The sequence below is a fragment of the Coregonus clupeaformis genome, chromosome 11 (genome assembly GCF_020615455.1).
Source record: "Coregonus clupeaformis isolate EN_2021a chromosome 11, ASM2061545v1, whole genome shotgun sequence".
Classification (NCBI taxonomy): Eukaryota; Metazoa; Chordata; class Actinopteri; order Salmoniformes; family Salmonidae; genus Coregonus; species Coregonus clupeaformis.
The window spans coordinates 13,298,983-13,321,558 of NC_059202.1; the positions used below are offsets into that span (position 1 = coordinate 13,298,983).

The 22,576-nt window shown below is 42.8% G+C and overlaps 2 protein-coding genes across 3 annotated transcripts; one reads left to right on the top strand and one right to left on the bottom strand.

Annotated features, from left to right (window-relative positions):
- The first annotated feature begins 737 nt into the window (after positions 1–737).
- LOC121576601 (zinc finger protein 710) lies at positions 738–9,251 on the top strand. Of its 2 annotated transcripts, none has more exons than XM_041889856.2 (5): positions 738–818; positions 2,965–4,497; positions 5,636–5,827; positions 5,917–6,091; positions 6,607–9,251. In XM_041889856.2, the coding sequence occupies exons 1-5, from the start codon at positions 774–776 to the stop codon at positions 6,771–6,773; spliced, it is 2,112 nt and encodes a 703-aa protein (XP_041745790.1). In that variant the 5' UTR covers positions 738–773; the 3' UTR covers positions 6,774–9,251. The 2 variants fall into 2 exon arrangements, with proteins under 2 accessions (XP_041745790.1, XP_041745791.1); XM_041889857.2 differs by having other exon boundaries at positions 2,965–4,467.
- On the bottom strand, positions 8,981–19,737 carry LOC121576602 (isocitrate dehydrogenase [NADP], mitochondrial). Its single transcript, XM_041889858.2, has 11 exons — positions 19,534–19,737; positions 14,314–14,405; positions 13,396–13,561; positions 13,044–13,204; positions 12,819–12,962; positions 12,306–12,442; positions 10,647–10,798; positions 10,352–10,464; positions 9,947–10,044; positions 9,585–9,677; positions 8,981–9,397 (listed from the first exon to the last, which is right to left on the bottom strand). Exons 1-11 carry the CDS (start codon positions 19,646–19,648, stop codon positions 9,313–9,315), a joined length of 1,356 nt encoding a protein of 451 aa, XP_041745792.1. The 5' UTR covers positions 19,649–19,737; the 3' UTR covers positions 8,981–9,312.
- Positions 19,738–22,576: the final 2,839 nt, after the last annotated feature.

Consider the following 22,576-nt stretch of genomic DNA (forward strand, 5'->3'; position numbering starts at 1 on the left):
ATCTTAGACACTGTTTGACAGTTAACCACTGAGAGAGACACATCCACCTATACTGTGCGTGTGTGCATGTATGTGTGTGTGTGTGTGTGTGTGTGTGTGTGTGTGTGTGTGTGTGTGTGTGTGTGTGTGTGTGTCTGTGTGTCTGTGTCTGTGTGTAAGTACGCACCCACAGAGGATCTACCGATTCGATTTTATAATTGTTTGTGTGTTTGATTATGCTTGCAAAAGGAAATGCAAAGTATGAGTGTGATAAAGAGCAGATAGGCTAGAGCTTGGGTGTCTGTGTGCCTTAAAGAGAAACGTGTGTTGAAGGGTCATGCTGAATTGTGTGTGGTGAGAAAGAGAGATAAAATGTGTGTGCTGTATGTGCGTGTGTTTGTCAGTGTGTCTGTGCGAGTGAAAGAGAGAGAGAGAGAGAGAGAGAGAGAGAGAGAGAGAGAGAGAGAGAGAGAGAGAGAGAGAGAGAGAGAGAGAGAGAGAGAGAGAGAGAGAGAGAGAGAGACTAGAAAGAGAAAGAAAAAGGAGAGGGGGAGAGAGATAAAGAGAAGTGAGCTAGGAGGGAGGGAGGGAGGGAGGGGGGAGGGAGGGAGAGAGAAAGAAAGAAAGAAATGGTGTGTGTGTGTGTGTGGTGGAGGGGGTGGGGAGGGGGGGGCAGGCACAGTCAGTTCTGATAACAGCAACAGTAGGAGGAGGATGAGCTGTGGGACCGCCCCACTCTCCCACAGATATAAATAGGAGCCAGATTTTTTTACTCCACTCAGTTCTCCTGAAGCATGAGATCCCTGAAACACCTCAAACATCACACCAGGAACAATGTGGTGAGTTGTTAGCCTAAACTGAGACCGTTATTACAATACTAGTTCAGTGGGGTTGTTGTATGTTGTTTTAAAGATGGTTACACTGTGTCTCTCTAAGTCAAAGGAGATTACTTTTCTACATTCATACAGTACTGCAGCAAGAACATATTATACAGCTAAGAGTAGACCACTAGATTAGACTACTAACTATTCTCTCCTCTCTGTCTCTGTCACACCTCTGCTAGGCTGTATTCAGATTGTTCTGATTGTTTGATATTTTGTCTTAAACCTTCTTTCACATTCAACTTCAAAAGTGTATAGACTCTTGCAATTACTATCTTGTCTTTCTGTTTCTCTGTCATTTGTCTATTTGTCTTTCATTTTGTCGTGCTTTTCTCCTTCCTTCCCCCTCTCTACCTCCCCTCCTTTCTCTCACTCACTCACTCTGTCTCTCTCTGTCTCTCTCACTCCTCCCACACCCCTCCCTCTCCTTTTCCTTTCTCTCCCTCTCCCCATCTCTCTCACATGCTCACTCAATCTCTCCCTTCCCCCCCTCCCCCCCTTTCTTTATCTTTCAGCCCCTCCATCTCATTTCGCTCCCTCTCCCTCCACTCCTCCCCCTGCCCACATCTCGCTTTCTCTTTCTTTTCCTCCCTCTCCTACTCTTTCTCTCTCACAGACACACACACACACAGAGAGAGAGAGAGAGAGAGAGAGAGATACACACCTCACTCTCTGTGTTCCTCTCACAAACACACAGTCTGTCTCTGTCTGACTACTTTAAAAGCAGTAATTATAAATGATGTGGTTATCAGGGCATCCAGGTCTACCCCTCCCCCCACTCTTCCCTCTTTCCCTCCTTTCTCTTCCTCCTTTTTCCTCTCTCTCCATCCCCTCTCTGTCTCTTTCCTCAGTATTGTATTATGAAAGGTAGTATCTCATACTATGTGGTAGTGTATGTCCTAGACCAGGGGTACTCAGCTGTTACCCTACGAGGTCCGGAGCCTGCTGGTTTTCTGTTTTACCTGATAATGAATTGCACCCACCTGGTGTCCTAGGTCTAAATCAGTTCCTGATTAGAGGGGAACAATGAAAAAAATGCAGTGGAACTGACTATGAGGTCCAGAGTTGAGTTTGGGGGTCCTAGACTAAGGTGTATAAAGAGACTAGGGTCTTTCTAAGGTATTTTCCCATCATTACGCCAGGTTTGAAGGAAATGACCTGAAAGTATTGGGGTACACTAGTGACCTCTCATTTATCATGGAGCTCCAGCTGGTTGGTTGTGCCAGAATGTTGCTTTCCTCTAGTTCCACTCTGTTTTGCCGTTTCAATCATCTAGAGGGCAAACAATCATTTCAAGACTATAATGCTGCTTTTTAGTGTATACCATAACATTACTCTTATGTATAAGTATTGAATACTTAATCAGTTCTCCTCTCAATCATATTTCTGGCATGGTTATAACTGAGTCTGTCATATATCACCTTGTTACGGAAACCCTGTGGCAGTGTAGGTGAACTGTGAGATAAGACCATGTGTTTGGTGTTAGCCTAGTATTAGCAGTGCAAGACAGACGGCTAGGCTTGCTCCTCATGAATGGGACTGATAGATAGCCCCAGCCTCCAGAACAGTGATGATGAACCCAGCATGGTCAGCCTGGCCAGGGCCACTCTGGACTCCACAGGAAGCTCTGTGGACAGGCCACGGAAGTCCTTCCTGGTTTGACCTGCATCCCATTTGTGTTCCTTATGATTTTAAAAGCTGTCAAGGAAGGTAGCGGGGCTCAGGCACCGATCTGCCTTATCTCCTCCATCTAATGTTCTCTGCTGGATTCAGAGCAAAGAAGCAAGACGTTGCCAGAATGCAGCTGACTGTCTCTAGCTGGCTGTAGGGAGTTGCATAAAAAACAAATGTGTCAGACCACTTCAGGGATCTTAAGAACTATCCTTAATCATTATTCCCACCACACACACCTACCATTGATTTCTTAGGAATCCGTATCACCTAGAGAGATCTGACGGTCAGTCCTTGTACTTAAGCAATATGTGGCTTATATAACGGCAGTATATTATAAAGCAATCTCACAATGTTGAATACATGTCTTTGTGTGATGTGGTCTGCTACTGTGTGCTGACCTGATCAGCGCTGAATGTTTGTTCTCTGTCAGGAGGAGGGGAGTGGCCGTCTGGTGCGGTGCTACCCTAAGGTGATGGAGGGCCAGGCTGATGCAGGAACACAGACAGACCCCGTGGTGGTGCTGTCTCTGGCCCAGGCTGCTGTTCTGGGCCTCATCTCCCAGAATGAGATCTTTGGAGCCACCATTGCCCCCAATGGCTTCTACATGGGCGAGCCCAGGGAGTATGGCAGGACCCCTCCTCCTCCAGAGGGCATGGAGTATGAGTACGCTGACCAGCTGATAGGGGCCAATGGGGACTACCTGGCTGAGCCTGCAGGGGAGTCGGAGCCCCACAGCAGTGAGAGGAGGCGCCCCGGGCCCAGAGGGAGGACCAGGAGACCCAGGAGTGAAGGAGGAGTGCCAGGGGAGCCCCCTCACAGAGTCCCCAGCATACAGGCTGAGGTTAAAGGGGAGCGGGGAGAGTCTGACACCCCTCCGTCCTGCATCCACATGGTGAAGAGCCGTAGCAGCCCAGGCAAGACTGATGAGCCAGCCACTCACAGAGGGCCCCTGAAGGAGGAGCAGAGCTGTGGTAACTGTGCTATGTGTGTGAGAGAGACGTCCATTCAGACCCAGACAGACGCACGGCCAGAGCAGGGGCCAGAGGAGAGGAGGGGGAGAGGAGGAGAGGGGCAAGAAGAGGAGGTAGCTGAGGAGGAAGAAGGAGTGTTGAACCTCAAGACTGTAGGAGACAGGGGAGACAGTCCCAATCCCGTCATGAACCGCTACTTTGAGTCCAGCGAGGTGGCCTATGAGTCTGCTGACATGGCCGTGGGGGACTATGACGAGACCAGCCAGAGCATGTTGTGGGCTGCAGACGCTGAGGGGATAGCCAGGCGCATGCAGATCGACCGGCTGGATGTCAACGTCCAGATAGATGAGTCCTACTGCGTGGATGTGGGAGAGGGCCTGAAGAGATGGAAGTGCCGCATGTGTGAGAAGTCTTACACCTCCAAGTACAACCTGGTCACCCACATCCTGGGCCACAACGGCATTAAGCCCCATGAGTGCCTGCACTGCGGCAAGCTGTTCAAGCAGCCCAGCCACCTCCAGACCCACCTGCTCACCCACCAGGGCACCCGGCCACACAAGTGCACCGTGTGTAAGAAGGCCTTCACCCAGACCAGCCACCTGAAGAGGCACATGCTGCAGCACTCGGACGTCAAGCCCTACAGCTGCCGCTTCTGTGGCCGAGGCTTCGCCTACCCCAGCGAGCTCCGGTCCCACGAGAACAAGCACGAAATCGGCCACTGCCATGTGTGTTCCCAGTGCGCCATGGAGTTCCCCACCCACGCCTACCTGAAGCGCCACCAGACCAGCCACCAGGGCCCCACCACTTACCAGTGCACCGAGTGCAACAAGTCCTTTGCCTACCGCAGTCAGCTGCAGAATCACCTCATGAAGCACCAGAACGTAAGGCCCTACGTCTGCCCAGAGTGTGGCATGGAGTTTGTCCAAATCCATCACCTCAAGCAGCATGCCCTCACTCACAAGGTACTGACACCACAGGCCCTCGCCGACCAGGTACTGAAACCCCACTGACTTGTGATGTTCCATATATTACATTATTCTGTTCTAACTCCAGCTCAGAGTATCAGAGAGTCCAAGCTCTCACAGGGTCTCCCAGGGGTCACACCAGCTCTTGATGGTCATCAAGAATCACAAATCTCTTGATTGATGCAATAAACCCTAAGACAATATCCATAGTGGGCTGCTCACTGAACAACACACTCTCTGAACTGTTTCTATAAATTCACAGTGACTTTAATTAACAGGCAGAGACAGACAGGGTTAGGTGAACTCAGAGGTATATCAAAATACCTAAAGGCTGTTATTCCTATTGCCTGAACCAGTTGCAGTGTAAACATAGCCTTCAAAATGCTTGGTTCATTGTGTTTGGCCTGACCTCTTCCTGCATGTGCTTTGTGTGTGAGTTGTCATACAAACTCATACCACCCTTTATGCCTTTATGCTACAGTCTATGCTTTGATCCACAGGAGATTGGTGGCACCTTAATTGGGGAGGACGGGCTCGTGGTAATGGCTGGAGAGGAATCAGTGGAATGGTATCAAATACATCAAACACAAGGTTTGATGCCATTCCATTAGCTTCATTCTAGCCATTATTATGAGCCGTCCTCCCCTCAACAGCCTCCACTGCTCTGATCTCTACACTGATTCATTCTAGGCCTAGAGCCTCAGTCTGAGTAATTGTAGTGTCACATTAACAGAGAATTTAATCAAATATTGGCAAACAATTAGATTTATTTTTAGCATTCATCAAAATGTAAGTGTATTCAAACATTAATGTTAATGTTTTAACATGCTTTTCAATACTAATCATGCACCTCTCCATATTGTGAGAGTATCACAGGCTCAGAGAGCCAACACTTGGTGGCGCTAACGTGTATGTATCAAGTTGCAGCCATTATGCAAGGTTTTCACACCTACAGCAGTTACACCTCTTGGACTGACCTATAATTTAAGTGTGTTTTTGTGTGAATGCTTGATCATCTGATAACTATGACTATAACAACCACTTATCTTAGTGTTAATTTCAATATGTAACTTGCTGTTCAAACCGTAACTTGCTGTTTATCAACAATAAAACCAACTTTATTCAAACAAATTAATTAAAGCGCCAATCATCTTTATTTTCCCAGAGTATGAAGGAATTCAAATGTGATGTGTGTGCCCGGGAGTTCACCCTCTCTGCTAACCTCAAGAGGCACATGCTGATTCACGCCAGCATCAGGCCCTTCCAGTGTCACGTCTGCTTCAAGACCTTTGTCCAGAAACAGACCCTCAAAACACACATGATCGTCCACCTGCCTGTCAAGCCTTTCAAATGCAAGGTAAGAGGAGTAGGTCTCTATAGACAGCATGGGTTTAGTTCCACTGTTCCCAGAGTGTTGAGATTGATTGTTGTTCTCTTGTGTTCCAGGTGTGTGGCAAATCTTTCAACAGAATGTACAACCTCCTGGGCCACATGCACCTCCACGCTGGCAGCAAGCCCTTCAAGTGTCCTTACTGCTCCAGCAAGTTCAACCTGAAGGGCAATCTGAGCCGACACATGAAGGTCAAACACGGCATCCTGGACGCTTCACCAGACGGACAAGGTGACTAACATTATTCATTGATACTATCCTTCAGTTATGTACCTTGTCAGTTATGATTTGATCTTGAATTAACTAATTCAGTTTTGTGATTTTTGTTTATTTCTCAGATACACTAGACATTTCAGTGGGCTCCGTGTTGCATTGTGTTGTCAGTCAGTCAGTCTGCCCTTAATGCACTTTGACTCAGCATGTACTGTAATCTACTGACAAGTGTTTTGGTGCTTCTCTGCCGCTCCCCTCCCTCAGTGTTTTGTAAATATAGAAGTGCTTGGATTAGACATGCCTGTCTCTATCGGTAGAGAGTGATAGGGAGGCAGGGGAGGACTGTACTCTCCTCTATGAGGCTGGGAGTAGCTGTGTGTGTGGTTGTGTATGTGTGTGGGTGTGTGGACAGGATGGGCTTGTGTGTGTGTGTGTGTGTGTGTGTGTGGACAGGATAGGCTCGTGTGTGTGTGTGTGTGTGTGGGGGGGGACAGGATAGGCTCATGTGTGTGTCTGTGCATTTCCTTCCGTAGAAGCCCCCCCTGACATAGAGGGCCAGGAGGACTATGACGAAGAGAACTTTGAATTCAGCGAACGAGAGAACCTGGCCAGTAACAATACACCAGACATTGCTAAACTGTCTGAAATTGAGTATTATAGCAGCTATGCCAAGGGTGCAGGGCGCTACAAAACTGCATGAATTATTAAAAGACCCAATATTGAGTAGAAGTGTAAACTAATAAAGGAAGTTAGTGCCGCTAGCAGCTGAAGGCAATGCGATGAGCTTTTACTCACTGTAAGGGCATGATTTAAAGTGGTGGAGTCTGCCCATTCATATACACTGGAATCTGTTATCTCGCTCTGATATTCATTGGGAGTGAGAGACAGGTCATTTGGGATTTTAGATTTCTCATCGGCCCGTTTGTTTTGTACTGAAGTGTGACTTCAGCTCTAGCTGCCACAACATTGTGATTGATAAATGTAGTGTTCACAGGAAAAAGGGGTCATATCTGAAAATAAACCATAATCTAAACCTCTGGGAGAGTCGTACTCAACATACATCCCCAGAGGCGGCCTAACTCCGTAAGCACACTTTGTAGGGATACACACATACAGTATAGCTGTGTGGCTCAGTTGGTAGAGCACGGCAGTTGCAATGCCAGGGTTGTGAGTTTGATTCCCACGGGGGACCAGTACGAAAATGTATCCACTTGCTACTGTAACTCGCTCTGTATTAGAGTGACTGTTTAATGACTAAAATGTAATAGTGAAATTAATTTACTAATTCAGACCCATCCCCCAGCAAGTCTGTGTGGGTAAATCAGAATACGGCTGAGTATTATTGCTTTTATTAACATATATAACAACGCATACAAGCCAGTCAAATAAACGTGCCCTCTGTTCATGTCACTTACCAAAGCTGATAATTCAAGCAGTTCTCGTGATGTTTGGTTAGCCAACCATCTTTTTTTTTTTACTTCTGTTTTAGATTTATACTGTGAGTAGTTTCAACTACAGTTCAAGGTTTTAGATAACATAGGATTTTCATTTCATATTCTGTTGTATTTTAAATGTGCAGAAAGAATCATTCGCCCAGTGTCATTCAGACTCCTCGAGTTGGCTGGTTCTGCTCACGTCATCACTTTATGGCCCCATGTAACCAGCTTGATTTGAAGTTCCTGCATTGGCAGACATCACTTTTGTTATTGATCCCCAATTAAATAATTGTATTGATGCAGCCCTCATCTTTAAGTGAGCTAAAAGAAAAATAAAATATTTTCGCATTGCCCTTCTGATGTAGCCACCACATGCCAAAGAATCGGACCAATTTTGGGTCATATTGCCAAACCCTGCAGCTGAGGACAATAGCAGTCTAGTGGCACCCACTCTCTGCTTTGTAAAGTTGGGACATTCGATTTCACGTTGCCCAATTGCAGACTTCATGCAATTACTTTTTAAGCTTCATCCTCCCCCCAGTAGATTTTTCAAAACGATTACCACTAAGACACTAGTGCAGTTTTCTTTTCAGGATACTTCACAATCGATGCCCCATGCAAGCCTTCATGGAACAGACTGCAACATTTCTCAAACGCAAACGCAGCCCTTGCATACTCATTGCGGTTTTGATGGGTGAATCGCAACAGGATCTGTCCTAAAAAACTTGACAGAAATATCAGAAATATTAAGTGCCCTTGTGTCTCCAGGAGTGTGCCATCCATCATGCTGCACACTGGTCGAAAGTGATGAACGACAACCTCCCAACATGTGACAGGGCCACAGACCCAGCAGAAAATGACTCGGGAAATTCCCTATATATTGTTTCCCTGTGCTTAGCTTTACAAACATCACCTGCAAACTAGGTATATATATATTTAAGGTTTATTTTGAAATTGTACACGTTTGCAGCTAAAAGCTGAATTGCAGCATACATAGGCCTACGTAAATAAAATAAACATGAGATGTAGTATACAATATTGCAGTTAAGCAGCATTAAGCAGTCTCAAAGTAAGGCATTGGGTTGTTGTATGTGTCAGTCCAAGTAGGGCGAAGGTTCAGTTTGTGACTGGATCGGGTAGATCTGCCACGGACATGGCCTCTCATCTGAAGCAGCCATTTGTTATAACACCATTATGGTATCCATACACAATGTTGATAGTGAGTTTAATATAGAAAATGCTAATTTGTGTGGGGGAAAAAAAATCTGTCTTTAGTGATGAAACAAATGGAGAAAAAAAAACAAGATCTGGAACTTGAATGGCTTTCTGTGTTACACATTGGTGTGAAAATATTCTGTTGATAGAAATGTAAAATGTGTAACACAATACTGTAAAATAATAAATTTATTTACATTTAAATCAGTGTGCGCCTTTTATCTTACAAGATTAAAATGTAGGCAGAATACAAGCATAGGATCCAACAAGGAAGATTTATTAGCAAATATTCTTGACATGGCCTTCAAGTTTCTTCCAAGGTATAATACAGTATCAGAATACAGTACTTCACATTACAAAAATATAACCTCGGAGACATGGGGATAGAAGGGTGAAGGAGTGCTAGACGGAACAGAGCTCTTAATAGTATAATTAACTAATCTGGCACACTGCATAATGCTCTACAGATTACTTCTTCCTTCAGAAATTATGCATGTGGCCATCTTGACGTAAGTTAAAAATGAGGTACAAAAACAGAATGACAACATTTGTCATTTGCAGGCTAGCTGTACTCTTAATTCAAATACTTCATTTGCCCAGGGCTTTGTCCAGGTTGTTCTTGATGGCATCCAGGAAGTCCTCAGTGTTGACGTAGTGCTCATTCAGCTTGCATCTGCAATCACAGATCAGAACACGTTACTCAGTCCTCACAGTCAGGACCCTGTCCCTGAGACAGAGAATCATGCATACTTCCAATGATGGGGAAATATGATTCCCCCCATGACTATAATACAATCCATGCATTAATAAACATGTTAGTCTGATCAAGAAGTTGGCAAATGCAACAGTAAGGAGCTCACTTGGAAAGTCCGTGAATGCAGCCGGCGAGGTCCTTAGTCATAACACCACTCTCAACGGTCTCCACACACACCCTCTCCAGAGTCAGGGCGAACCTGCAGGTCAAACAAACTAGATTTAGTAATAGGCACAACAATTGGCTTGTGAATATAAAAACACTTTGCCATTTGCCTGGCAAACACTAATGGAATAGGACACAGGGACTTATACCACAGATGCTTTTTCTGAAACAATTAATTCCAATGATGGTATATGGAGAATATGTTCAATTAGGAACTCAATTAACAGTACACCATTATAGTTAGTGACAATATTAGTTTAAAAAATGACAAGTTGAAAATGACACGCTGCATTCATTTCTTACTTGATCAGGTCAGGGTTGCCATCTAGTTTACCCCGATGCTCAAGCCCTCTGGTCCAGGCAAAGATGCTGGCAATGGGGTTGGTGCTGGTTGGGTTTCCCTAAAGGTGGATACAGAAGGGGTAAAGTTAGGTTACAGTTTACCAACGGAAATACAGATAATTTACAGATTATGTAAACGCATGGACAACATATGACTCCAATAATCCCATGTTGATGGATCATTTCTTTCATCCTATGAAGTCATTCTAGCAGCATATTTTCCACCACAAGATGGCACTGTTCATACACAAATCAAACAGAGAGCCACTGTAATTTGACTGTTGAATGCACCACGCAACATGATTTATGTTTCTCTAAATATGGATCTAGGGCTGTAATAGAGGGGGTTAGTAGAATGAGTCTAACCTTCTGGTGCTCGCGGTAGTGTCTGGTCACTGTGCCGTGGGCTGCCTCAGCCTCAATGGTCTTACCATCGGGACACACCAGCACTGACGTCATCAGCCCCAGCGAGCCGAAACCTGTGGAGCCCATACAGTATGTCCGTCACCCATACAGTATGTCCGTCACCCATACAGTATGTCCGTCACCCATAGTAAAATCTGTTATAGGACTCTCTTCATCCAATCTCTACTGCACTCAACATTTGGATCATCATTTCTATTCCATTTGAAAATAAATTGAGGCGTTCCTAATCCCTCACCCTGAGCCAGGATGTCAGACTGTACGTCTCCATCGTAGTTCTTGCAGGCCCACACGAAGGCACCATCGGACTTCAGCACCTGGGCAACCATGTCATCAATGAGCCTGTGCTCATACCAGATCTTCAGCTTGTCAAACTCTGGCTTGTAGTTCCTATGGACACAAAACACATGGTAGTGTGAGTGCACTGCAATAAACATTATAACCTGGGTAGTTTGGGTCCTTGATGCGGATTGGCTGAAACAGCATTCCAGCTGGGTGTATATCAGACAATATATACCCTTTGGTATGGCACAAAACTACTTGTTTACTGTTATATTTATGTTGGTAACCAGTTTTTAATAGCAGTAAGGCACCTCAGGGTTTTTATTTTATTTTTGTATTAGTCATTTAGCAGACGCTCTTATCCAGAGCGACTTCCAGTTAGTGAGTGCATACATTATTTTTTTCATACTGGCCCCCTGTGGGTATCGAACCCACAACCCTGGCGTTGCAAACGCCATGCTCTACCAACTGAGCCAATTGTGCGCCGCCCCATGGGTCTCCCGGTCGCGGCCGGCAACAACAGAGCCTGGATTCTAACCAGGATCTCTAGTGGCACAGCTAGCACTGTGATGCAGTGCCTTAGACCACTGCGCCACTCGGGAGGTATTGTGTTATATGGTCAATATACCACGGCTATGGGCTGTTCTTTTCGCACGATGCAACGCTGAGTGCTTGGATTCAGCCCTTAGCCATGGTATACAAAGTACCACAGTATTTCCCATAAAACCTAACGGTCAAACAGGGAAATGGTTCCAATGGTTTTTCCACAGGGGATTTTAGAAATACTTAAAATAAGGGCAGGGTTTCGTGTAGGCTTACCCTGGCGTAACATTTTGATAACCATGTAAATCTCTCTAGGACAATGTGACTTTTATCAATATATTTGCCTGTATTTACCCCCCCCCAAAAAAAAAGAATGAAATGCTAATTAGCTGCTAATGTGGCTATCATAAAGAACTACAAATGCCATGACGATCTGGATGAGACTGCCGAATCCAGGCAAAAGTAAGAATCTCTGGATTAACTACCTAATGTGAACTAAACGTAGCAATGAATAAATTGGCAACATTTCTTTAAATGGACAATTCTGTGAACTGTCTTGTGCAAGTTTTAAATTGACACAATACCTATTAGCAAAGGTGTCAGTTAAAGATGACGTGCAGGAGCTTGCAGGGATTTGTTTTTTTGTATAATGTCTACTTTGATGTTAATTAGCATTTTTGAATCTGAGTAAATAGAGCATTATGACACCTCCAATGTGGGGCTTTATTGGCCATATATCACATACCCCCGAGGTGCCTTATTGCTATTAGAAACTGGTTACCAATGTAATTAGAGCTGTAAAAATAAATGTTTTGTCATACCAGTGGTATACAGTCTGATATACACGGCTTTTAGCCAATCAGCATTCAGGGCTCGAACCACCCAGTTTATCATGGCCAATATAAACTGACAATATACTAGAAACCCAATATTAGACTTCAGACTTAATAATGCATGCATGGTTGAGGTACTGGTATTCGGTCTGGAATGCTGTTTCAGCCAATCTGCATCCAGGACCACTGCCCAATACATGTTGAGGCCAATGGGATCATAAAAAGAAACAAATACTAACGCCTGGAAGATTTCCTCAAAGATGTCCTTGAATCTGCCGTCATAAGCTTTGAGAATGGTGTTCTTGGTGCTCAGATAGAGGGGCCACTTCTTGCCAATGGCGTACTGGAAGCAGCTATGTGCAAAGCCTGAAATAGACTGATGGAATAGAAAGAGTACAAAGGTCTCCACTAGTGTAGCGTGCAGGTTATATGAGAAGCATTTAAAGAGGTTAACAACCTATCTGTTAACCCCCAACTAGCCCCCACTTCACAGTTGTATTTCCACTAGACAAGTTGAAAGCCTGCCACATGACCTCTGATGGTGTAAAATCAAACAGACTCCCGCTTGTGATGGTAAACAGTGTTAAGGCATGTTCACAGGAGGCCAACTCACTCCATGCACTACTGCAATCATTTCATGAAGAGAAAACCCTGTGGCAAAATAAGGTTAAAAAAATATATATATATAAATAATGAATCTAGTTGACAAAACAAACCACAGTATTAAGAGGTGAATGCAGTGCTGAACTCACCTCATCTGTGTTGTACATGCCCATTCCACAGCCACCTCCGGGGAACTTGAAGACCTCCCACTCCTGGCCTTTACTCCCATCAGTAGGAGAGAAGACCATCTTGAATGTGCCTGGTTGGCTGATAACAAAGTCTGTTGCTCTGTACTGTAAAACAATGGATCTGTTACAAATCACATATACTGAAGATTTTAAAAAATCAATCTCTCCAATTTAGAAGGAACTGACCTGGTCACCGAAGGCATGTCTGCCAATGGTGATGGGCTTTGTCCAACCTGGAACAAGCCTGGGAATGTTCTTGCAGATGATTGGCTCACGGAAGACTGTGCCGCCCAGGATGTTCCTGATGGTTCCGTTGGGGCTCTTCCACATCTTTTTCAGTTTGAACTCTGATGGTAAACCACAGTTCTCACAAAACAGCAACATTTAAACCACAGGTTCCTATTGTCGGTTTAACTACAAAAATAGGGCAATGCGTGATTGTTCTCTAAGCAGAGTGACCCTTAAAGGGGGCATTTGGAGAAGGAATGAAACCTTTATAGCAAAACTATAAAATACTGCTTATATGCTATTCAAATACCTTCTACTCTTTGTTCGTCGGGAGTGATGGTGGCACATTTAACAGCGACATGGTACTTCTGGGTGGCGATGGCAGAGTCGATGGTGACCTGGTCGTCAGTCTGGTCACGGTATGGCAGACCCAAGTCGTAGTACTTCAGCTCCACATCCACATTGGAGAGGATGAGCTGGAAAAGCAGAATATAGTGACAGAGGAATCAGAACTCATTCTTTCTTTACATTGTCAACTGCGCTACATTTTTTATTTGATGTCCTGTCAAGGAAACTATGTCCAGCTGCAGGTTGTCTCAGACAAAAAAAGTTGACCTTGGGTATAATGTATTCTGAGGACAAGAGGATTTCAGACATTGTTTAAGTCAGTGAACTTAGACCGATGGTATGGATGTGCTTTAGTCAATGTCCACACCACAGTCCAAGCACATAAGTGTCAAAATAATAAACATTAAGATGGTCAAGTCAATATTGACAAGAACAATTTTTAAAAGACGCTATGAATTAATGCAATATAGATTGCACCATCTCTATTGATAGATGTAATAATCATATCTTCATTCATGTGTAGTGTGATCCCATAATGTTTTACATGGGGGACAATATGCATTAAACATTATGTTTATTGTCAGAAAATAGCTAATGTTTTTCTCCCATGAATCTCCATGTTCAGACTGAGCCAACAAACCATCTGCTCTCTCCGGCGGCGAGCAGCCAGTGAGTGACTGAAACCTTACAAAAAACCATCCCCCCCACATCATACAGACATAGTCTCCCTGCACTCAGGCACACACACACTCACTCATTCACTCGCAATATATGTGTCAGTCAGTTGTGTAAAAATAGACTAGTCAGAGCAGTGCTTCCCTGGAGCTGACAGACAGACAACTGTGTCGTCCACCTCCCTCCACTGGTCCCAGTTCAGCACCTTCTCTTTGATGAACTCCCAGATGATCCTGGTCATCTCATCTCCGTCCATCTCCACCACAGGCTGGGACACCTTGATGCGCTTGTCCCCATCTGTCCAAAATAGAAAACAGTGGATTAATGGAAACTGCATTTGTCAAAATGTTGACCTATACACAGTAGTAAGGAGCACCCATAGTCACTCTGATTATTACCATATATATATATATATATATATGTGTGTGTATGTATGTATGTATATTTAAAAAATACATTAAAAAAAGGATATGTTCGGCTGCAACATGCCCCCCGAAAAGCTATGACAACCAATACTACATACTGGAATATTTTCTATGACATGGTCTCTATGAATAGCCTATACAGCATCTAAAGGGCTCGGGAAATGTTCCCTGAATAGGCTCATGCTGTTCGTGAGGGTTCTAGAAACAGTTTGTTCTAAATTAGGGGAGTCATGTGATCAAAGTCACCTCATCCTACAAAGAGACTGTCATTTGCACTTCATGGTTTCAAATCTCCATGGACAGTTACATATTCAGCTCTCTTAATAACCTCTTAAGGATCGGACACTTTCAATTTTTGCCTAAAATGACATACCCAAATCTAACTGCCTGTAGCTCAGGAACTGAAGCAAGGATATGCATATTCTTGATACCATTTGAAACGGAACACTTTGAAGTTTGTGGAAATGTGAAATTAATGTAGGAGAATAACACATTAGATCTGGTAAAAGATCATACAAAACAAAAACATGCGTTTTCCAGTTATTTTTTGATTCCATCATCTTTGAAATGCAAGAGACAGTATAATATCGAAATGTAGGCGCAATTTAGATATTGGCCACAAGATGGCAGCAGTGTGTGCAAAGTTCAAGATTGATCCAGTGAAGTGTTGCAATACTGGACTATTTTGTATCAAGTCTGCCCAAATGTGAAGAATTGGTCAATTACATTTTAGTCATTTAGCAGACGCTCTTATCCAGAGCGACTTTTACAGTTAGTGAGTGCATACATTTTTTCCCCCCATACATTTTCAAGTACATAACTATAGAGAACATACAAAAATGATATGGTAATACAAAATGTAAGTTTACACACTCCCAGGAATGTCATACATGATGGATCATTAGCTTATACACCAACTTTCACACATCTAGATGGCCGGGCAGTGTGGGTGTGGAGCCAGAGACAGCAGGGGTTCAAACTATAGAACCCAGTTCCTACATTTGAATATAAAAATGGATTTTATCAAAACAAAAAACTATGCTATATTTTATCTCTGGGACCCTTAGGATGACAAATCAGAGGAAGACAACTGAATGTAAGTACATTATTTGTTGCCTTAAGTTTTTTTGGTGTGCACTCTCCTCAAACAATAGCATTATATTTTTTCACTGTAATAGCTACTGTAAACTGGACAGTTAGATTAACAAGAATGTAAGCTTTCTGCCCATATAAGACATGTCTATGTCCTGGAAAGTTTGCTGTTACTTACAACAGTCATGCTAATCACATTAGCTCAACCGTCCCGTATACGGGACACCGATCCCGTAGAGATTAATGCCCATAACTAAAGAACATTGACAGCAAGACACTTCTATTTTCCTTCATCTATAGCTGCAATGCATCTTGCTCTTTGATTCACCCAGACTAGTAGTCTAATTATCTAGTAAAACAAGTCTCTGCTCCCACACTGCTCTGCCTTTTAGTGGCCCTGGGAGAAGGCAGGCCCTCACCCACTCTCCCAGCTAGACCATGCAATGGAGAGGGAGTGGAAAAGGGGAGGTGCAGGGAATCAAGTGACTTTCTGATGTTCTTGCCAAGTCTATGCTTCCACTGCTCCCCAGTACGTCCAAGAATAGTGTTTATACTTAAGGAGAAACAAAATGGCGGTATCCAGTGGAATGATCAAATAACACCATCACGTGGATCTAAGCTGTATGACAACCTTTATACCAAGTATACACAAGAACATGAGACCTTTAGTGCGACTATGCACCTGTCAAAACAGCCTACTCCCAAACTCTGTTGGACATTAACAAACCCTCTCAGCAAAATAAGAGATTGTGTAAAACAAGGCCCATATAGGCTAACCTTGCCCGCAAGCAAAGATCTGGGTATATACACTGACTGCTTCGTCTATTCCTTTCTCCCACAAGCCTGTTAGCTTCATTTAGGCCTACATTCCTTGGACATCATCCAATAAAAATGTTTGTCAGTAGTTGCAAGGGAGATTATGATTGCATGCAGTAATACAGACAACGCAAAGGAAGACTCATTCACGTCGTAAAGCATAAAGCACATCCATTGCGAGCCAATAGTTGACTTTGCGTGAAGACGACAATAGGAAAGGATTAGGCTGTCCTTCACCACTTTTTAGTACTGTAGAGAACATGTAGCAGAAATCAGAAGATGTGTTATGAGCACAAGTTTGCCATGTGTGAAAAGCATACACTGACACTGGGGTGAAGTATGAATGAGACAGATTTACCCTCCCCCATTTGTAATTCCAGTTAGACCCAGGTGTGTCTTGCTGCAATGCATAATGGGTAGATGTATTTATATATATTTTTGAAGCTGATGATTTTGGCTGAATTACACAACACCCTAAATCTGTCTGCACAAGCAGTATAGATCAGATTCAATGCAGACGGTCTGTGTGTGGGTAGGGGGATGGGTGAAAGGTGATTATAAGCAGTTTCTAAGAACTAAGTGGAATCTGTAGTGACAGCTGAACCAAAGCCGGTGTATGTACATAGGCCTATATATAACTCTTAGAAGGCATGAACCGACACGCATTTGTGATTGGCCTAATAAGACGATCACATTGAAATGTAATTTTGATACCCCCAGATGAAGGTTATCTTTGGTGGTATTGATTGCAAGAGAGGAGTTGCATACTACAAAAAGGGTGAAACCGAACAGGCTGAGTGACTATAGAGCACATGGCTCCATTATACACGACAGTAGGCATCAACTCTGCATTTAAACATTTATCTCGATGTAAGCTTTCACAAAACAGGTTTATACCCAAGTAATCATACTGCTTAAGATATAAAAAATATCAGTAAGGGTGCCAACGTTGTTACCTGAGCAAACAACTTAGAGGTTTCCTTATCTCAAAGAGGTGTGTATCACAATGCAATCTTTCATACCCAAATGACATGCAGAGTTTGAGTAGTCAAGGACAATACAAACCAAAATATCTACATGTGCTTAGCTTTTGAAGGTCAACACCTTTGCTATGCATATTCTACTAGTTGAAATATCAGTTACGAGTGGATTTATGGTCATTTTTAAAACACAGGGCCTACATTTTAGTAATCTGTTTAAAACTGTGCACTTGCATGAAATTAGCAAATGAAAGTAGTCATTGATTTTTGAAGGTATTGTGTATGGTACAAACAGATGTGTGCTACTACGTAGATTTCCATGACTCCCATTTTCTGTATATCACTCAACTTTTAAAACAAAAATAGATCACTGAATTTGATCTACATGTCAATTGAATCAATGCAATACAAAATCAAACCAATGATCTGTTTTTGGTTAAGAAAAAATAAATAAAAAAGCATTGCATGACCAGGCAAAAAAACATGGGTGCTAAAACATTAGGTAAAATAATGTCACACCAAAATACAATGACCCAAAACATCCCCCATAGTTTGAAAACGTTTTTCCATCCAGGATCATTGTAAAACTTTAACATAAGTGTGGCCTGTGATTGCTTTAAAATCAGCCTAATCTTTTTACATCTGTCCTTACAACCACAACAAGGGTATGTGACAGGACAGATAGTGGGTTGCTTTAACAGGACCAAAGCCTTTATCTATCTAGAGCCCCTTCATTTGATTCAATCCTCACATAACCATATACTGGACAAACACACACATCAGTGACTTCTTCAAAAGGGTGAATATCTGGATCATGATTCAGAGATAGCTGAGTGTAGAATGTGCATGTGCAGACAGAGGGGAAGGTAGAGGGGAAAACAAACTGCCCTTCAATTGACCTGCTAATTTATACAATGCTTCAAAGTCAAAGAATAGAGGGGGCAGGGCAATATAGGCCTTATAGCTATCTAACAAAACAGCTAGCCTAAATACCATCATATTTTGGACTTTCTAATTTGAAGGTTATTAGGTCATCTGTAAAGTAATATGGGAGGCCAAAGAGGGTCAAAAAAAATGTATCTTCAGTGCGTGTAAAACTGTCAAACAGCTTTCTAGATAGACTCCACAGTTGTGGCATGATTTAGTTATGTTGCTGCAGAAAATTGGATTTGGTAGGACATTGAACACTTGTGTCAGCCATTGCACTCTGTTGCAGAGCGTCCCACTGTAGGCTGACCTTGGGGAAAGTTTCTTAGCAAAAAAGTAGCTAGCGCTCAAACAATGGAGGTGTAAACTTTTGACAACTGTTTGGAAACAATTGTATCAATGCATATTCAATATTTCTAATTGATTGATACACTTTTACACCGTTTTTACACAGGTCACATGCATGATTGGCATGGGCAGATGGCTTGTGGTATTCGATTCTATTCAATTGCAGCCAATTGGTTTGGTTGCGTGGCGAATGGAAATAGTCCGATTTTAGATTCAAATATTTGTAGTACTTTTAACTAATCTCGAGATAGGCTAAATTCTGAATCTGAAGTTTAACTGTATGTACATGAAATGTGATTTATTTTTATGGCCAATAAAGAGCGACACAGACAAAGAAATCTCCCTCGACCCTCTAATCTTCCCCTCGCTACCGGTTTCTTGGTCAGGCAGATCATTTCTTTGTTTGAGAGGCGAGTTAATTTTGCGACAGCTACCTAGCTCCATTCCCTGAGCAAATATGGGACTCTGCATTAATGGGATAATTTTGCGAACTGAAGAATATTTAATATTATAGTAGCAACAGTTACTACACCAACAACCTAAATAAACAATCTAAAACTGGGCGCAAGATACAGCCTAGCTAAAAGTAACGGCGACCAAGCTAGGCTACTAACTAAACCACCAATGCGATAGCAACTGGGTCTGGTCTACGGTCTACTTTCTTAGTTCATACAAATGACCAGAAAAAAGATGAGTGGGATGTCTCGCTTCCATGAAGTGAATAGGCTAACGTTATTTTACTGGTTTTGCGATAGGCATTATACATTCACTTTATGTATGATTTTATAAAATATAATGTAACCATGTTAAAGGTCCGCTATTTTGCTCAAAACTCACAGTTCCTCTGTTGCAAACTCTGGCAGGTTGCAGCTGGCGCGAGCACGGCGGGGTTTTTGGAGAGAGTGGCCGCTGACCTAGATAGAGAGCTGAGGACCTTCAAGTATCCAGCCATGGCTTGCCCAAATTACTAGCAGTTGATATCCGAGAAACTCCGAGCAAAGAAGGGCCGAAACGAATTGCCGCGCACTGCAATAGACACAGCACCTCCCCATTCTACACCCTTGACGCTACGTCAAAAGTGATATTGGAGGGAGGGACTTCTAATTCACCATCCCTAATCAGCAGAGTATTTATGAGCTTTCATTCTAGTACTGCTGTCTAGACTCCAGATAAGGGTCCGTTAATTTTCATTCATGTAGATGTATGTATGGTACGAGATATGGTACTGGTTCTCCCTGTATATAGCCTAATTCTTGTGGTTTTTATTCCTCTTGTGTCATCATTTTAAATGTTTCTTATTTTTTAACATTGTTGGGAAAGGGCTCGTAAGTATGCATTTCACGGTAAAGTCTACACATGTTGTATTCGGCGCATGTGACAAATATAATTTCATTTGATGTTAGACGCCTGCACCTTCATACAGGCAGAATGTTACATGCTGCCATGCATAGATCAAATATATTATAGATTATAGAGTGAATAGCCATGCAGCCATGTATAGATTGAATATATTATAAAGTGAATAGATTAGTAGGTCTTTATGTACAGTACGAGTCAAAAGTTTGGACACACCTACTAATTCAAGGGTTTTTCTTTCTATTTACTATTTTTACATTGTAGAATAATAGTGAAGACATCAAAACTATGAAATAACACATAAGGAATCATGTAGTAACCAAAAAAGTGTTAAACAAATCAAAATATATTTTATATTTGAGATTCTTCAAAGTAGCCACCCTTTGCCTTGATGAAAGCTTTGCACACTCTTGGCATTCTCTCAACCAGCTTCTTGAGGTAGTCACCTGGAATGCATTTAAATTAACAGGTGTGCCTTGTTAAAAGTTAATTTGTGGAATTTCTTTCCTTCTTAATGCGTTTGAGACAATCAGTTGTGTTGTGACAAGGTAGGGGTGGTATAAAGAAGATAGCCCTATTTGGTAAAAGATCAAATCCATATTATGGCAAGAACATCTCAAATAAGCAAAGAGAAACGACAGTCCATCATTACTTTAAGACATGAAGGTCAGTCAATCCGAAACATTTCAAGAAATGTGAACGTTTCTTCAAGTGCAGTCGCAAAAACCATCAAGCGCTATGATGAAACTGGCTCTCATGAGGACCGCCACAGGAAAAGAAGACCCATATTTACCTATGCTGCAGAAGATAGGTGCAGTTAACTCTAATTAACCTCAGATTGCAGCCCAAATAAATGCTTCACATAGTTCAAGTAACAGACACATCTCAACATCAACTGTTCAGAGGAGACTGTGTGAATCAGGCCTTCATGGTCGAATTGCAGCAAAGAAACCACTACTAAAGGACACCAATAATAAGAAGAGACTTCTTTGGGCCAAGAAACACGAGCAATGGACATTAGACCGGTGGAAATCTGTCCTTTGGTCTGATGAGTTTAAATTTGAGATGCAGAGTAGGTGAACGGATGATCTCTGCATGTGTGGTTCCCACCATGAAGCATGGAGGACGAGGTGTGATGGTGTGGGGGTGCTTTGCTGGTTACACTGTCTGTGATTTATTTAGAATTTAAGGCACACTTAACCAGCATGGCTACCACAGCATTCTGCTGCGATACGCCATCCCATCTGGTTTGCGCTTAGTGGGAATATCATTTGTTTTTCAACAGGACAATGACCTAAAACACACCTCCAGGCTGTGTAAGGGCTATTTGACCAAGAAGGAGAGTGATGGAGTGCTGCATCAGATGACCTGGCCTCCACAATCACCCGACCTCAACCCAATTGAGATGGTTTGGGATGAGTTGGACCGCAGAGTGAAGGAAAAGCAGCCAACAAGTGCTCAGCATATGTGGGAACTCCTTCAAGACTGTTGGAAAAGCATTCCTCATGAAGATGGTTGAGAGAATGCCAAGAGTGTGCAAAGATGTCATCAAGGCAAAGGGTGGCTACTTTGAAGAATCTAAAATAGAAATGATATCTTGATTTGGTTAACACTTTTTTGGTTACTACATGATTCCATATGTGTTATTTCATAGTTTTGATGTCTTCACTATTATTCTACAATGTAGAAAATAGTAAAAATAAAGAAAAACCCTTGAATGGGTAGGTGTGTCCAAACTTTTGACTGGTACTGTAGGTGTAATTGACTCTCAGCAGTAAGAGCAAAGACACTATGCTGGTTGTACAAATTCACAGTGTAGATTATATATTCTATGTGTTGATAGGCCCAGATGGGTGGTGTATGGACTGGTTTATGAAGCTGAAACAATCCTCTCACATTCCGTATCCTCAGTCACCGCTGTGAAGGGTTCTAATGTTAGCTGGGGAGGGTTACCATACTTGGAGAAAGAATGGGTAGTGTGTAGTCATGTGAGAGTCAAAGCTTGGAGGTGAGCCAGCCTATTAAAGTCCCTCAGCTCAGAGCAGCCAGGTCACCTCCCAAGGAAGAGGGAGCATTAAAGGACAAAAACACTGTATGACTTTGAAACTCAGAAGAACACAAATGCATCCATTTTTCTGAATAGGAGGGTGTGTGGTTGATTATCCTCTAGATGCCTGGACAGGATGTTTCCATTCATTTTTACTATTACAGTGATCTAGATGAAAGGTCAGTCAGATGAGAGTCAGTGCTATGACATAATGTGATGACTTCAGTGAGCACCCAACCTTTGGACCCTTAGAATGTAAACAGTTTTTTCTCCAGACAGTCTGGAATACAGTTCAACCAATGACAGTTCAAATAGTCTAACATATTTAGTATCACCCAACAAACTGTGAAAAGGCCCTACAGTACAAAGGTCAGGTACATGTCTTTAAGGCATGTCTTCTGTTCTGGATGGGACACACAGTAGTCTCTCCTCTCGTGACAGATTGTCAGCGCACGCAAGATTCAGGTCTGGGTTCAG